Source organism: Cotesia typhae, unplaced genomic scaffold (genome assembly GCF_013202065.1).
Source record: "Cotesia typhae breed Kobodo isofemale line unplaced genomic scaffold, CoteBio_Ctyphae contig_43, whole genome shotgun sequence".
NCBI lineage: Eukaryota > Metazoa > Arthropoda > Insecta > Hymenoptera > Braconidae > Cotesia > Cotesia typhae.
The window spans coordinates 2,779,271-2,795,895 of record NW_027423752.1 but is presented as its reverse complement, the minus strand read 5'-3'; the positions used below and the strand labels follow the sequence as shown (position 1 = coordinate 2,795,895).

At 27.8% G+C, this 16,625-nt stretch overlaps 2 protein-coding genes and 1 long non-coding RNA gene across 5 annotated transcripts in view; all 3 read left to right on the top strand.

Annotated features, from left to right (window-relative positions):
• The first annotated feature begins 2,941 nt into the window (after positions 1–2,941).
• LOC141528423 (uncharacterized) lies at positions 2,942–3,645 on the top strand. Its single transcript, XM_074244471.1, has 2 exons — positions 2,942–3,169; positions 3,274–3,645. The coding sequence occupies exons 1-2, from the start codon at positions 3,011–3,013 to the stop codon at positions 3,643–3,645; spliced, it is 531 nt and encodes a 176-aa protein (XP_074100572.1). The 5' UTR covers positions 2,942–3,010.
• Positions 3,646–9,906: 6,261 nt separating this feature from the next.
• On the top strand, positions 9,907–12,537 carry Tpx-3 (thioredoxin peroxidase 3). Its single transcript, XM_074244221.1, has 3 exons — positions 9,907–10,207; positions 10,290–10,513; positions 11,989–12,537. Exons 1-3 carry the CDS (start codon positions 10,163–10,165, stop codon positions 12,443–12,445), a joined length of 726 nt encoding a protein of 241 aa, XP_074100322.1. The 5' UTR covers positions 9,907–10,162; the 3' UTR covers positions 12,446–12,537.
• Positions 12,538–13,014: 477 nt separating this feature from the next.
• LOC141528167 (uncharacterized) overlaps positions 13,015–16,625 on the top strand; it is a 177,171-nt gene continuing 173,560 nt past the window's right edge. For 2 of the 3 annotated variants that reach the window (XR_012479328.1, XR_012479327.1), the window contains exons 1-3: positions 13,015–13,865; positions 14,141–14,409; positions 14,514–14,654. This is a non-coding gene — a long non-coding RNA (uncharacterized LOC141528167). The remainder of the gene's footprint in view (positions 13,866–14,140; positions 14,410–14,513; positions 14,655–16,625) is intronic. The other variant, XR_012479329.1, reaches the window with a different exon arrangement.

Sequence of the window (16,625 nt, the reverse complement as noted above, 5' to 3'; positions counted from 1 at the left end):
ATTAATTTTCACCAGTGAAACTTTTTAATTGAATTTTTTTGTATAATTTAATTGCTATAAAATTCCAAAAAAAATTTATAATATCTGTCAACTTCAGTGTTATTTGTTATGAATAGTTTCGTGTAAAAGAAATGAATTCATTTTAGAAGAATTAAGAACTAAGAAGTGTAGATTATTGTTGATGGTAGGAAACTTAAAATGATACTGAAATCAGTAGACATCTGACTATTTTTAGTTTTATTAAAAATCGATAAAAAAAAAAAATTTTTTAAAAATTTGCACTTTTAATTTATTTAAATTTCTAGATGCGCAATTTAAAAAATATTTTTTTTTTGTAATTATTTAGATGTTATGATAATAAAAAAAATTGACTGATTTTCGTTCATTTTAGTATCGTAAATTATTAAAACGAAAACTTGAAACGTGTACACGTAAAAAATTAATAAATTTTTTACGGCACGATTTCGTTGTAATTTATTATCTTATTAAAAATTTTAAAGATCAATTTTTTCAAGTTTTATAATTATTCAAGCTACAGCAATCAATTTCTGTAAGTTTTTTGAATTATAAATTTAAACAATTTTATTTTTGTTAACTTAAAAGTTGAAATGTCGAGAATAACTGATGTATGTTATTTTTTTCATGAAAAAGGTACTCAACCGTAAACCGAATAATCAGTTTAAAAAAAAAAAAAAAACGGTATATCATCATTTTAAGCAAAAAAAATTGTACCACCCAATGAAATAGTCTTTTCTAACTAATACGTATTTTTTGCAAAGACATAAACTATAATTTTTGTATTAAATTTTAGCGTCTAACTATAGCTCCAAATTTTCAAAGCGGTACCCAAAACTTGAACAAGCTGGGGCCATATAATTCTAACAGCACTCTAATCTCTAAAAGGTTTATAAACTAGTGATTAGCATTGTGATTTGTATTAATTACTGCCAATGAAATAAATTTCATAGTTGAAAATTAATGAACGTTTTGAATTATGTTTTTTTTTATTTATAATTGAAAATTTGCTTTGTTATTCAAAAAAATATAATTAAAAAATTAAATACAAAAATTTCTCATATCAAATGTTTACAGTATTATTTTTAATATTAATCAATAATATGTGATAATTCTTTTTATATTTCAATAAAATCATTAATTTGAACTAATAATTACACTTTTACATCGCGTTACTGATGCCATAACGGCGTATCCCGAAAAAAATACCCTTGAAAAGGCATAAGGGCGTATAAAAAAATTTTCCGGGAATCAACGTAGTAATGTATAAAACGGGTAGAAATGTAAAAAAAAAATTTTTGGGGGAAACAACGTATTTTTACTTGAAATGTATAGAAATGATGAAAAAAAATTTTTATTTAAATTTGATCATAATTTTTTGGAATTTGAAATTTGTGATAATTTCTTTATTTAATTAAGAAAATTTTTCATCATTTCTATGCATTTAAAGTAAAAATACGTTGTTTACAGAAAAAAAAAATTTTTGGGTACGCCCTTATGGCTCCCGGTAGGTACCCCGGGTGCCATAAGGGCGTATAATAGGCTGATACACCTTTATGGCATCTGTAACGCGACATATTAAAAGTAGGGTCAAATACGTTTTACTTTGAAACCTGTTCAACTACTGGGTACTTTACCTTACTAATTAATTACTGTTAAGTAAAACTAAAGAATGTTCAGGTATTTGTTGATCTCAAATATCATAATAAAATCGTTTAAATTATCGTTAATTAACTGTTATTAATAGATCTATGTAAACGTTTGATATAAAAATATTCTTAAATTTGTAAACTATATAAAACCTTTATCTGATAATTATTTTTTTTTATTTAATTGTTATTTGAAGTCGGTTTTAACTGCCGTGGTCATATCGCCGACTTTTAACTGTTGGGAGTGGTACGTTGGGGACTTTTTGGGTTGTGGATAATTATTTTTGTTTATTACCAAAATTATTTAATTTTCTGGCATAAAATAAAATTTTTTTTTAAATAAAATTTTAACGAGACTTCTAACTCCAAAATATTAATCGAAAAATTTTTAAAATAATATTTAATCTAGTAAAAAATAAAATTTTTTTATTAATCTCCAAAATCAGAACAATTAACTGTTAGTTGATCGCTGATTGTTTAATAAATGTAAACAACTTCAGTCTTCACTCTACTAAATTTTGACATTTAGCTTGATAAATTATTAGTTAGTTAAATTATCAAAAGTCAAAAATTACAAAAACAATGCCACGCATATACAATCACGATAAATCAGAAGACAAAAAAAGACAGAACCATGTAACAGTTGCTAAATTAATTTATAGTTATTTACGCAAAGTGTCAATAATGAACGCTCAGCGAAGACGTAAAAAAAATGCTCTACATAATTTTCGCAGAACTCACATAATGAGAAAACGACCCCATCCTGGTCGTTAATCTAAAATCTGTTATTTAAAATTTAACGTAAATTTCCATTTCATCGCAGAAAAACGTCCATTCGTGAGCTTTTTATGATCCAACAGTCCTTGGTATTTATTGCATTGATTAAAAATTAACGTATATTTCCTGGAAGCATGTAAAAAATATATCAGCATCTATGCATGTATCTACGTATTGCACCGGTAAATATATGAGTAGACATGTACGTACATTTATATACAAATGTAGAAATAGTACTATACTCTTGTCATGATGATCAGTGATGGTTGATGGGGCCAAAGCTGATGAGGAGACTTTTAGAGTACGTGGACAGCAACTGATGGTTCATAAAGTTACGACAATCTCTGTACAATCACATCACGTAATAAAATATGTATACATGCATGTACTCGAGCTTTTTTACCCATTGGAAGTCACTTGGTGTCATCCCAGGCTCGCAGTTCGTTTACCACTTTAAAGCTCTCCAGTTCTTATTTTGCCTTCAAAGTCTGAAAGTTAAAAATTTTTGTAGTAAATTTATTTGATAATAAATATTTATAACTAGAATCATTGTTATTATTACGGTGGTTATGACGATGAATTGTTTAAGTGAGCGGAAAAAGTATCAAAGAAGTGAAAAAAAAGCAATATCTGATGACAAAAAAGACGATAAATATTATGAGCGTCGTAAGAAGAATAATGAAGCTGCTAAAAAATCCCGCGATGCTAGGAAACTTCGTGAAGACTATGTAAGTTTATTTATTCAAATAATTAAAGCGATAATTGTTATACCTTAATAAATTTTAGTTCTTTAATTATTTAAATTAATTAAACAATTTATTGATTATCGTAGACGGCAATGAGGGCAAAATTATTGGAGAACGAGAACGGGATCCTCTGGAAAAAAATAATTTTACTGTGTCAAGAAATAGAAACCCTTCATGAAGTAATAAGAAAAATTCAACGATACGTACCGACAGATAAAGCGGATGATAATTGCTCAATGAATATCAATCAATGGGAAGCGATCTTCAGTGGTAGAAAATCTCTGTGCTGCAAAACTATACCCGAGTATCCGTCATCATTATCATCATCATCATCATCATCATCATCATCAACATCAACAATTGTCAATAATAACAGTGGTAGGGGTAGCGTGACTGCTCTGACATTTATCTCACGGCTTTCATCAATTTTGCATTCACCTATGCAGTCTGCCATCTAATACTCCTGTTATTTACCTTTACGTGTTGCTTTATTTACTCTGAGCAATCATAATATTTACCCGTATATACTTGTAAATTAATTATTTCTTTCAACAGTTTAATAATTCATGGTTAAGCACGGCAAATATAATTATTATAATTGTATTATATTAAATTGTATTGTTTTAGTAACAATAACTGTTATTATATTGAATGTATAATCACTTGAGTGCAATGGAAAGCAAGCAATATTAATACAGAACATCTGAAAATTATCTATCATTCTTTTATCTTTATTAAATTAATTTAAATCACATTTTTTATTATTTCCTATCTTGTCAACTATATCTGATAAGTTTTTTCTATCATTAATTTATTCTATTCTAATATATAAATTAAATATTCAAATAATAAAATAATTTTCTAAGCCTTTGTAAATAATTTGTTCCAACAAGTATAAACATTTTTTATTTTTACTTAAAATTTTCGTGCATGTTCATACCTTTGTTTTTTCCAAAATACTAAAAAGAATTTTCAATAGCATCATCTTCGAAATTTATTTTACTTCTCATTTTTTTTAATTTTTGTTAATTGAACTTCCATAAACTTTCTAATGAAACCTAAAAATTTATAAATAGATTAATTATACTGGAATCAGCCGAACATCTGACAATTTTTAGAATTTTTATAAAAAATTAATAATGGTATAAAAAATAATTTTTTTAATTTTCTCTTGTAATTTTTCTTTAATTTTTAAACGTGAAATTTTTTAAAAATAATTTAATTGTTACAAAAATCTAAAATTGACAGATGCTAGTTAATTTCAGTATCATCTAAATTAATAATTTGTCATAGAATTTTTATGACCTTGAAATTAGCAGTTACTTAACGATTTTTTTTTTTTTAACAAACAAATTTGACGACATTTAATTTAGCTGTCACTTGACAATTTTTTAATTTTCTTAAAGAAACAAATTATTTTTAAAAAATTTAATTTTTAATTTATCAAAATTCCTACAAGTCCATTTTTTTAATAATTTTTTTTTTTTACTATAATTTATTTATCAAAGAAAATTAAAAAAATTATGAAGTGACAGCTAAATTTAATGTCATACAAATTTGTTTCGAAAAAGTACTATTAAAAAATAGCATTTTCTATTTTTAAAATTTCAGTCAAATGACAATTTTTTTGCGATAATTTATTACCTTACTTACTTTTTTATTCAATAATAAAAAAACACAACAATCAGCACGTTGGTATTCGTAACATCTGATTGTTAACCCCAAACCTTGTATCAACAATTCTTACTTCAAATTCATTAATGAGAGTTGTTATCTTATATTAAGCAAGCTTGAAAATCGCCTTGCACAAACATATTGAGTAGGGGAAAAATTTGTTCACTAAAACTCAAAACACATTCTTAATTTTGATGCTAACCTTCCCAATTGTTATTGTTACTTGTTAAGGGGTTAGTGTCACATATTTATTGTTGCCGTTGAATCTGTAAAATAAATTTTGGCGGTTAAGGAAATCGTAGTGAAGTGGTTATTAATTTAACAACTGATAAAGTGATTAAAATGTAAAAGTTTAAACAATTTAAAATAATTCTAGTCAAAAAAACGAAACTATTTCCGAACAATTTTTGTTGAATTTAAATTTTAAAAAATGATAAGAAGCTAGAGGTTATATATAATACATGTGACTAAATGGACAATAAAAATATATATTTCTTAAAAGTACTCGTGAAACAGCAACTAAAACTTGTGATGAATAATAGTTATTATTTAAATTTTAATAATTTAACAAAATTTTTCAACTTTAAATATAATTGTGACTTACATACTTTTTTTTCACACATTGTACTGTTGTCACTAGACTCTTCTTCATTATCAAGTGGATAAATTTTCATCAATAAGTGTCAAATTCATTTGAAGCTAAAAATCAAGAAATTTTAATTAAATAAAATGGATTACAATAATATTAATATTAATTATAATAATGACAATACTGGTGACAATAATCATCAGAATGATGAAGACAATGACGATAATGATTCATATTATATAAATATAGAAAAATTAGAAGAAGAAGAAGAAGAAGAAGATATGGATCAAGAAGACGTAGAAGTGATAAAAGAGTTCATAGAAATAGATATGTCTCTATCTCTTCCTCATGCTTATGAAGATTACTTCGAGGTACGTAAACAAGTAAAAAACGGAACACGGCCAGTTCACACTATTCTTCATGTGTCAGTAGAACAATACCAAGAGTACTTTTATGAGAATATATCCCATGATATAGAGCTAACTCTTCTCGTAATGGCTATGCGCCTGCACGATGATGATTTTGTAAAATTTCTTTTAAATAGTAACGTGAATGTAAGCGTAGTCCCAAGGGGATGCGAACTGCCTCTATTGACCGCCATTTTGATGAGAAACATAGTATTTGTTGACGAAATAATTTCTGCGGGTGCTGAAATAAATGAACGTTCTCAAATACGAATCCACGATTACCTTTACTATTGCTCGCCAATTGAGCTTGCAGTGATAAAAAATGAACCTGAAATTCTTAATTTGTTAATAAGCAGAGGTGGTTATATTAACATTCCTAATCCAGTTGATAATATATCTGCATTGTACCTGGCTGTGCAACATAGTTCCTACGAAGCTATGAAGATTCTTCTATCCTGGGACGCCAATGTAGATCTTGTTACTGATGTCCAAATAGGAAGCATTACTGTCACGGAAACACCTTTATCAGCTGTAATAAAACAAGGATTAAATCTAAAAGCTGTCAAGTGGATGCTGAAGAATCTCAGGATGGATATTAATTTTATAGACTCAATGGGCTTCTCTTACCTTCATCACGCTGTCTTTTTGAGTCGAAACCCACGAATGGTGGCTTATCTTCTGGATGCTGGGATTGAAATTAGCGTGCCAGACGGTGATGGCAGTTTTGCTGTTGAGTATCAGGATGAAAATGATCCGACTTGTCAACTGTGTGTTAATCTTGTAAGAGGACACATTGTGAAGATGATACTTGCTGGTTTTGACATGTGTCGAAGAAATATGAAGGCTATTCATGGGATAAGTTTCGGCCGATTTCCTATGGACTGTTTCACTGAAGTATCCAAGATGAAGGAATATCATCTCTATACCACTGAGTTGACTTGCTACACTTTGCTTCATCTATCTCTTCGTCAAGCTGCTAAAAAATTGGAGGGAGTTGGTATTACCCGTTGTTTCTATAAGGAAATCTTCACAGAATTTCCTATTTACGCTGGGATGATAATACATCGCTTAGACAGGGCGCGAAGATACTCACTTGGTCATTATTCTTGAACTTGATTGTTTGGTCAATTTTTAAGTTTCATAGGTTGAATATCTTGTTAGATTTTTGTAATTCTCAAAATGTAGATATTGTATTTTTCTATTTTTTCTATCTCAAGTTGTAAATAAACTTATAAAATCATTTAAAATGAACAAAATTATTAGGATACTTTAACCTAAAAGTTTATTTATATTTAATTTAGCTGTTCTATTTTAAAACAAACAATCGTAATTGCAATAATTTCAGTCTTTTTTTACATTGTCGCATTTTTTTAGTACTTAAACAATCTAACTTTTTTTTCTTGAAAAGTTTTCTATTGACATATCTTTCATCTCTAAATTAAAATTTTTATCAATTTAAAGTGTGAACTAGTTAAGTATTTTTTTTTCTTTTAAATTATTAAACCTAATTATATCGCATAATCTTTATAATACTTAAATGAATTGATTTCTGACAATTTTTGGTTTTTTATAACAATTAAAATTTCGTGGAAAAAAAAATGTTACTTCAGAAATTAACAAAAATTATGAGTGCAGATTAATAATACATATAATATACTAACAATTTATTTGCTATAAAAACAACAGAAATTGTTTGATGTCGGCTGGTTTTAGTATTACGCATTGTTTTTATAGTCATGGGTATTTCTTACTGACACAGCGTTAGTTTTATGCAGAAATTAATAAAAAAAAAAAAATCAAGATACCAGAAAGTATGACAATGCACAGAAAGAAAAATTTCTTGATTGGAGAACAAAATTCTTGGCTCAAGAAAATTTTCGAGTGCCTGAAGGAAGACGGAACTTGTGTTGGCCGAAGTAAAAATTTTTCTTGAAATTCTATTCTTGGTAAAAGTAATTTTTTCTTGATTCAAATTATCATAAATACTTGATACAATAAATTTGTATATTTGATCAAGATTTTTAGATACTTTAGGGAAGCAGCGTTACCTACTTCAGCTGAGAAAAAAATTTTCTCATTCTGAGAAAATTTTTCTCTTGAATATTTGATACCCATTTTATATTATTTTAGCGTGCAATTTCGCATATAGAATGAAAAAAAAATGATTCAATATTATTTGATCTTCCCATTTGACATAATCAATAAAAATATTAATGAAAATTTACTTTATTGAGATATTTAATTCCTTAGAGCAAGAAAGGAATTTTCTCAAGACAAAAAAATTTCATCTTTAAAAGCTCTGAAAAATTATAAATGAGATTTTAATAAATAATTTTCTATGCCTAGTTTGTTTTTCAAGCAAAATCAAAAGATTTTGTCAGAAGTGTCTACTAACTTCAACCTCATTAATTGCCTTTATTTAAAATCCCTGATTCAGAAAGATGATTTGAAATGATTACCTCCATGTTAATTGTATATCTAGATATGTAGAGCTCTATCACTACTTATAATTTAGATGAAAAATATGAAAATATATCATGTAAGCAAACTATTCGTAACGTGATTGGTCAAATATATCATAAGCATGAAAATATATGTAAACCCTAAACTCAGGCGCGCGCTTGCGCGCGCAAATTTGAATTCTAGTCACTACTTATAATTTAGATGAAAAATATGAAAATATATGTTGTTGCACAAACTATTCGTAACGTGATTGGTTAAATAAATATATCCTAAGCATGAAAATATATCTAATTCGTGACTACATGCACGCGCGCGCTTGCGCGCGTACTTAACTCTAGTAGTATTTAAATCCAATGCTTTTAAATCATTTCAAATTAGATTTCTTAATCAGGGATGTAAATTATTCAATAATCTTAATCATTATTCCACAGATTCTTAGTCATGAGAGCGTCTTCTAGCTCAGCTCGAGTTTTTTAGGAAATACATTAGCCACTCTATTAAATTATGTTATAAACTTGTGGGAAAAAGAATTTAAGACAGTATTTTTATAATACTGAAGTTAGCGGTTAGCTGACAACTTCAAAAATTTTTTTAACAAATTAATTACAATAAAAAATGCTTTTAAAAATTTTCACTTGTAATTTTTATTAATTTTCACATGTGAAACTTTTTAATTAAATTTTTTTTTAACAATTTAATTGCTATAAAATTCCAAAAAAATTTTTTAAATCTGTCAACTTCAGTGTTATGTATTATTTTATGATATATTGGATTCAGTTGAATGAAATTTCATCAAAAATTTATGTCATTAAAGTTAGCCAACGTCCTAAATTTTTTAATTTTTTTTTATTAATTAAATTGAAGAAAAAAAATATTTAAAAAAAATAGCACGTACAGTTTTTTAAATTTTTGACATATGAAATTTTTTCTTTTAATTTTTTTTTAATAATTTTTCAATAAAATAAATTATAAAAATTTTCAGATGTCGGCTAATTTAATTTTCATCAAAAACTTAATGTTGTAATAATATATAACATCTATTCACTTCACAAAAAATCATAATTTTCTCTTTCCCTGATAGCCACGTTACCTATAACTTACTGTCAATCTACGTCCGCAATTTGAAGCAAACTTGACGGAAAGAGTTGGCAAAGCGAGCGATTACCTATTAGTTACCTATAACTTACTCTGCAAATAGACGTCAAAATTTGCTATACAAGTATTTCCTTCAAATTGTAGTAAAGTTGAAAGGAAATTTAACTACAAGTTTGATTGTTAACTTGTATTCAAGTTGCGGCCGTAGATTTCCGTCAATTTGCTTACAAGTGTTGTTGAAAGAAGAATTACCGCCCACTTGATGTATAAATTAACCGTAACTGCTGGAAGTCAACACTTACTGAGAAAGCGCTGGCTATCAGGGTTGTTTTGAATTTTAATTTGTCAGTATCTCACAAAAAACTTTCATTGCTATTAGTCGACAAGCAAAACTTCAAAGTTACCAGTTACGGGTAAACTAGAAACGGTTCTAGAGTTTCTATGTTCATATGTATATGTATGTTTGAGTATACTTTTCCAGAATACACTCCGTAAGATAAATAAAACAAGAATGCACTTGAATAAAAAAAAAGCCGTAGGAAGTTGTTTTTTTTTTTTTATAATTAATTCTTAGACATTCCTATTTCTATCAATAAAATTGTAAGTTATTGATAGTAGTCAGTAGTTGTTAATCAAGTAATTTCATAAAAAAACTTAACCCACTTTTTACTTGGTGTTTTTAATAAATTTGATAAAATTTATATTATATAACCTTACACGTGAAGATTGAGTGGATTATTGCATAAAATGTCAAGATTATTAATAAATTTGTGTCCTAAAATAAAAAGCCTGGTAAGTTTTATTGACAGTTATCATTTATTAATTTATTAATGGTTCATTGATATTAATTTTGATTTTATTCCTTTGATATCAGGTTTCATCGGCTGCCGGGTCATTGACTGACGTTAAATCTGTTAACTTAATAAACAGTACCCGTAATTTTTCAATAACATCAAGATTGTTGTCGGCCTGGCCGCAAATCCAAAAGCGAGCTCCAGAATTTGCCGGTACTGCTGTTGTTGATGGTGATTTCAAAGAAATAAAATTATCTGACTACAGTGGAAAATACCTTGTCTTGTTTTTTTATCCACTTGATTTGTAAGTACTGAAATATTTATTGATAAAACCATAATCATTAATTTCTATAAAGACATGAAATTATTAAATTGTGATATTTATTTTGAATCACAGATTAAACGCTCCAACTAAGTAAAACAACTATTTTATTTAAATATTTTAATTATTATCACAACAATCAAACATTTTATTGTTTAAAGTTAAAAACAAGTTATTTTGCCGTAAATATTAATTAAAAGTGTCACAATCTGATTATTAAATGACATAAAGATTAAAGTTAATTATAATAACCATGTAAATAATTTAAAGCGAACTAAATGTATCAGTTCATTAAGATTTAGTGTGTATGAAAGTTTCGACGATAATATTAATAATTAAATATAATTAATAATTGTTTACATATGATAACATATGAATAATTAAAAAAAATATTTATATAAAGGATCTGCTCCAATTATACGATAATATATGTTATATATTAACAATAACAACAATAATAATGATTAATTATAATCTAAAAGTTTAAATTTGTTTGTATTATAAACGATCGCTACGAGTATATCAACCATTAATTAGATTAATAATTAAAATAAAAAAGTACGATTTGAGTAAAACTAGAAGTAAAGTATCAGTAATAATTATAGGGTTAGAATAAGTAATTAAATAGTTACTATTACTGAATGAATTGATAATTAATATTATTAGTTTTTATTGGTAATAATAATAATAATTAATAAAATTAATGCACTTTGCTATCATTGCCGATAAGAAGTTTAGGAAAAATATGAAACATAATTTTTTTAATTGTTGGCATTTGGAGATGTTCGCTATAGACTTAACTAAAATATTAAATAATTAATAAGTAATGTAAAAACAAATGCTTGAACATTTTTTTTTTTCCAAAGCACAATTGAGTAAAAGTAGCAAATAATACCTCGTGCGTATAAAAAATTAATTATTTAATTTATAAAATAATAAGACCTTTTTTTAAATTGCTTTCCATTCTCCATGACGGGCTCTTCCAAAAGGCAATTATTTTAATTGTCAATGAATAAAACAAAATAAATAAACAATTAAAATAATTATTTTTTATGATTAAATATTTAAAAAATTAAATATTAATGATAATTGATTTTTTATTATTGTTTTAAAAAAACGTTTAATATACGAATACCAGTTTTCAAATAACACTTGTGTCTTTTTATTAAAAATATTCGTATAAATGAAATATTCGACAAAGCCAATGTTTCTAATAGTTAATAAATAATCATAATAATAACTCATAATAGTACGTGTTTTTACGCGCGACCAATCTTAATGATTTAAATGCGGTAATTAACAGTTTCACCTGAAATAGATGGAACAAAATAAAATTAAATATTGATTTAATAGTTTTTTGCTTCAGATGTAAGCAAAACATTAATTAAATAATAAGTTTTGTTACTCGAACTATACAATTAAAATGATAAAATTTTTTTTTTTTTTTTTTTTTTCAGCACATTCGTATGCCCAACCGAGTTGATAGCATTCAACGAAAAGCTATCGGAATTTAAGTCGCTAAATACCGAAGTAATTGGCGTATCAACAGACTCTCACTTCAGTCACTTGGCGTGGATAAATACTCCCCGTAAGCAAGGCGGTCTCGGCGGGTTGGATTACCCGCTGTTGAGTGACTTCAACAAACAAATATCCTCAAGGTACGGAGTCCTCTTAGACGAGCCGGGTGTTGCACTACGTGGCCTATTTATCATTGACAAAGAGGGCTTCTTGCGGCAGATGAGTGTCAACGATTTGCCCGTGGGCCGCAGTGTCGACGAGACACTGCGTCTCATAAAGGCTTTCCAATTTGTGGAGAAACACGGGGAAGTTTGTCCCGCTAATTGGCAACCTGACTCCAAAACGATCAAGCCCAATCCCAAGGACAGCAAGGAGTACTTCGAGACCGTAAATTAATGAAATATGTTTTAATATTAACAATAATTAATAATTAAAAATTAAAAATTAAACGTACTTGATATATTAGAAAATATAAGTGGTCACAGTAATTGTTTCCGTTTTTTGTTATCCTATTAATTTTTTAGGGTTGATATGAATGAGCAAGAACATGTACGAGTAACTGCGCGTGCTGGAGTGTGTTTAAAACAGCAATTTGCCGTCATCGATTGATACATTATAGTTTGGAGTACACGCACGTGCGAATGGTGTAATTTTTCTATCAGAAAAATTATTATTGTTATTGTTATTTTTATAGAGAGTATAAAGTATGAAGATGATGAATGCAGTAACCAAGACCAATCAGTCATGAAGGGCACGAGGACACACGGAGTTTGAATAAGAGACTATCGTCTGTACAGTCTGTAGTGGGAGGAAATATATATATATATATATATATATATATATATATATATATATATATATATATATATATATATATATATATATATATATATATATATATAGAAGGGTCGCAAGGGTGAAGAGAGATCGGAGATGGGGGAAAGAAAGAGGCACACCAAGCAATCTCATGCTGGTTGATTTGATTCTTTGTGGCGATGGGAGCAATAGCAGATCGAGTAGTCACTCTGAAAGACCACGTTTCCTTGGGCTCCTTCCTCGACGGATTATCCTTCTCTCGTCTTTATCTCTCGCTTCTGTGAATTTGTGTCCAATCCTACGGATTTATTATTATTGTACAAGGGAGTCATTCAAAGTACACAGATTATTTTTTCGATTTCTTTTTTATTGATGACGAATTTATTTTCTGTCTGAAAGGAATTTGTAATTGATTTTATTATGTGTGTTTATTAGCTAATTTTTGCGCGATGAATGCAGAGATTTGAGGAGTGAATTATGTTATCAGATTTGGGTTGAGAAGAAAGGGTGAAGCTGAGTAAAATATTTAAAATTTGATTGATAAAAGTTGAGTCATTAAAATATAATTTTAGAATCTTATTATATAAATATTTTTTAAGGCAGTTATCATAAGAGTTAATGAAAAAGTGATCAATTATAGTTTTCAAGAGTTCCGAGTGATGGCGGCACTAGTTTGTCTGTCCGGATCAGACTAGACAACTTCGAGCGAGTTATTAATTAATTATTGTTAAAAAGTTAAGATTCTTACTTTTTGTTACACCAAATTGTATACCTGAGAGTCAATTTAGTAATTATTAATACAGAATCTTGAAGAAATCAGCTGTGCTTATTTAAACATTGTTGATTTATATTTGTAGAAAAATAAGATCTTCATGTGTAACTAAGTTGATGAAAAAATTAATTTAATTAATTAGAGAAATAATTTTGATCCAAGAAAAATTTTTGAATGAAGTTGAATTGATGATACTGAAATCAGCAGATACTTGAAAATTTCGTCATGGTTTTTATGAAATATATTGATAATAAGAAACTATTTTTAACAATTTATCAAATTTATCATTTCTTAAACTCTTTACATGCAGAATTGGAAAAAAAATTTTTTTTAAATAATTTATTTTTCAGAAAAATTTTACTGATTATTAAATGTCTTTTAATTTCAGTATCATCAAAACTTAATTAAACTAAAAATAGTTTCTTGATAAAAGAAAATGAAATACTTCAAAAAAAATTTTTTTTTGTTTTTTATTTAGTTCAAGATTTTATCTCTTAAATTAGGTTAATTTTTTTTATCAGCATACGTGAAAATTGTGATACACCAATTAGCAGATGTTTGACATTTTTTTGGTTCTATTTAACAAATCAATTCTTTAGAAAAATTATTTAACTTAATTTTCATTTATATTTTTTTTTAAATTTGTAGATATGAATATTTTTTGTGAAAAAAATCTTAAAGATGATCACATGTCTGTTAATTTCAGTGCTATGTAAAATAGGTATTTTGTGAGTTAAAAGTGCGGGTTTTTTCCAAAAAAAATTATTCAAAAGTATGTAGTATAATAAATACTTCATTTTTAAATATTTTTATCCAGATAAAGAATCTTAAATGACTACATTTAACAATAAAGCTTAATGATTGAATTTTTTTCAGGCATGAATCAAAGAAATGTAAAAATCAAGAACTCTAATAATTTTTCGTCCATTGATTGCTGATTGCTGTTCGAAATATTAAACTGTTCAAGATAATTATATCATGAAGTGAGCATATATGATCATTAGGACGATAAACCAGGTAAAATAATAATTTAAGCGTAATTTGAAACCGTAATCGGTTTTATGTGGTATCCAATTGAAATTTGAACGTGGATTGAAATTGGCATGTAAGTAGTATGGAGTTGGGAGTGAGTTGAGTGGAAAAGGGTGATGAGTGCTACTTGAAATCGATAAGCTACACCTTTTGAGAGATCTATATGTAGGTAGCGAAATAGGTACTCTCTTTATATATGTGTATGTGTATATTTATAAGTAGGTAGAGTTCGCCAAAGGGGATATATGCAATTGGAAATGGTAAAAGAGAGAGCGGTTGTATAACGGTAGAGCGAGAGATAACGTTGAAAGAGACTTACGTCTTCAAAGGTCTCGTGATAAATTTGCGCTAGTGGAGAAGCTGAGCGTGTGTACCGCGTCGGAGGTGAGGTGGGGTTTTACGACGAGTTAGATATTATATATAATAAGAAGGAGAGAGACAGAGATAAAGAGAGAAAGATGAAGATGAGAGAGCTTATTATTTCGCGATGTTAGTAGTCAAGGTACTGTACTCTTTTTACTTAACTTTTATCTCTTTCACTATTTTTGAACTTATCCAATAAGGAATACGAATGAGAGAGAAAGAGAGAGAGAGAGAGAGAGAGAGAGAGAGAGAGAGAGAGAGAGAGAGAGACTTTACTTTACTATTACTACTGCTGGTGAAGCTGAGGCTCCTGGTAACGCCCCAAAGGAAGGGATAAAGTAACCGGAGATGAGCGATGGTAGTAAGAGGAATAGGAACGGGAAAAAACTGAAAAGCGACGCCAGAGATAAACGGCTCATCCTCTTTTATATCCCGCCAAATTCAATCCTGTCCTCGAGAATGGGAGTCTCGAAGGACTAATCATATTTCAAGCACCCGTCAACTTATATATACTTTTATCATACAAAAATAAATACATAATTCTTTTGTTGTTTAAGGTTTTTATTTTATGGTAGGTTTTTACTTTTTGGGCTTTGAGGGGTTAATTATGTTTTTACACTTAAAAAAAAAGTACTTGTGTTACGAGCGGTTGATTTTCAAATTCGTTTTGCTCATGTATAAGATAAAATTAAAAAAAAAATTCTTCACTCTTCGATAGATAATTAAAATATCTAGCGAAGAGCAATGCGCTTTTTTGGAAAATTTTCATTTATTTATGCATAAAATATGTTTTAAGATTCCATTTGTTGGACAAGTATGACAGAGATACTTCAGTTTGACCAATAGAGGGCGAGAGAGAAAAAAAGTGTAAGCCCTTCTTAAAAGAAATTTTTTTGATCAAGAAAAATTATTATGAAAAGAAGCGGTTGTCTTCGTGAGACGCAATCAAATCCAACGTGAAAAAACTATTTTTTTTGACCAACAATAATTTCGTTTTTTTTTTTTTAATATTGTTGATTCAGAAAAAAAATTTCGTCATTTAAAATATAAAAAAGAAAAAAGATTTTATTTTTACTTGCTCTAAAACATCTTTGATACCTATTTTAAATGATGTAGAAAATAAGAGTAATCAGAGAATTGTCCGTTATAGAAAAAAAAATTTCTGCAATGCCCTAATTCGGTCACAGGCAATGTTTGACCTTCGAGAAAATAATTAATTTTTTAAAAAAATGTGTACGCCAGAGAACATGCTTTATTAAACAAAAACTAGCTTAGTAGTTGATTAAAGTGAAAACTAATGTCAGACAAACTTCTTTGAAATGTCAAAAAAATTATTTTTATTTTATAACTTGAGAATTCCGACTTAACTTTTTTGGAAGGAGACGATTAAACGATCATGCGCTCCCTGTCAAAGATTCTTCATTCTAACTCAATTCTATTGTATTAAGCTTCACATGAACATATCAAGTCATGTTAAGACATATGAAGGTAAAATTCTTGAATGATCAATTTTATCGCTTTACCTTTTTGAAGTGAAACTTCTTTGCGCGCGTTGAGGGTAAAATTTCAAGGTCGCGTCACAATAATCATAAT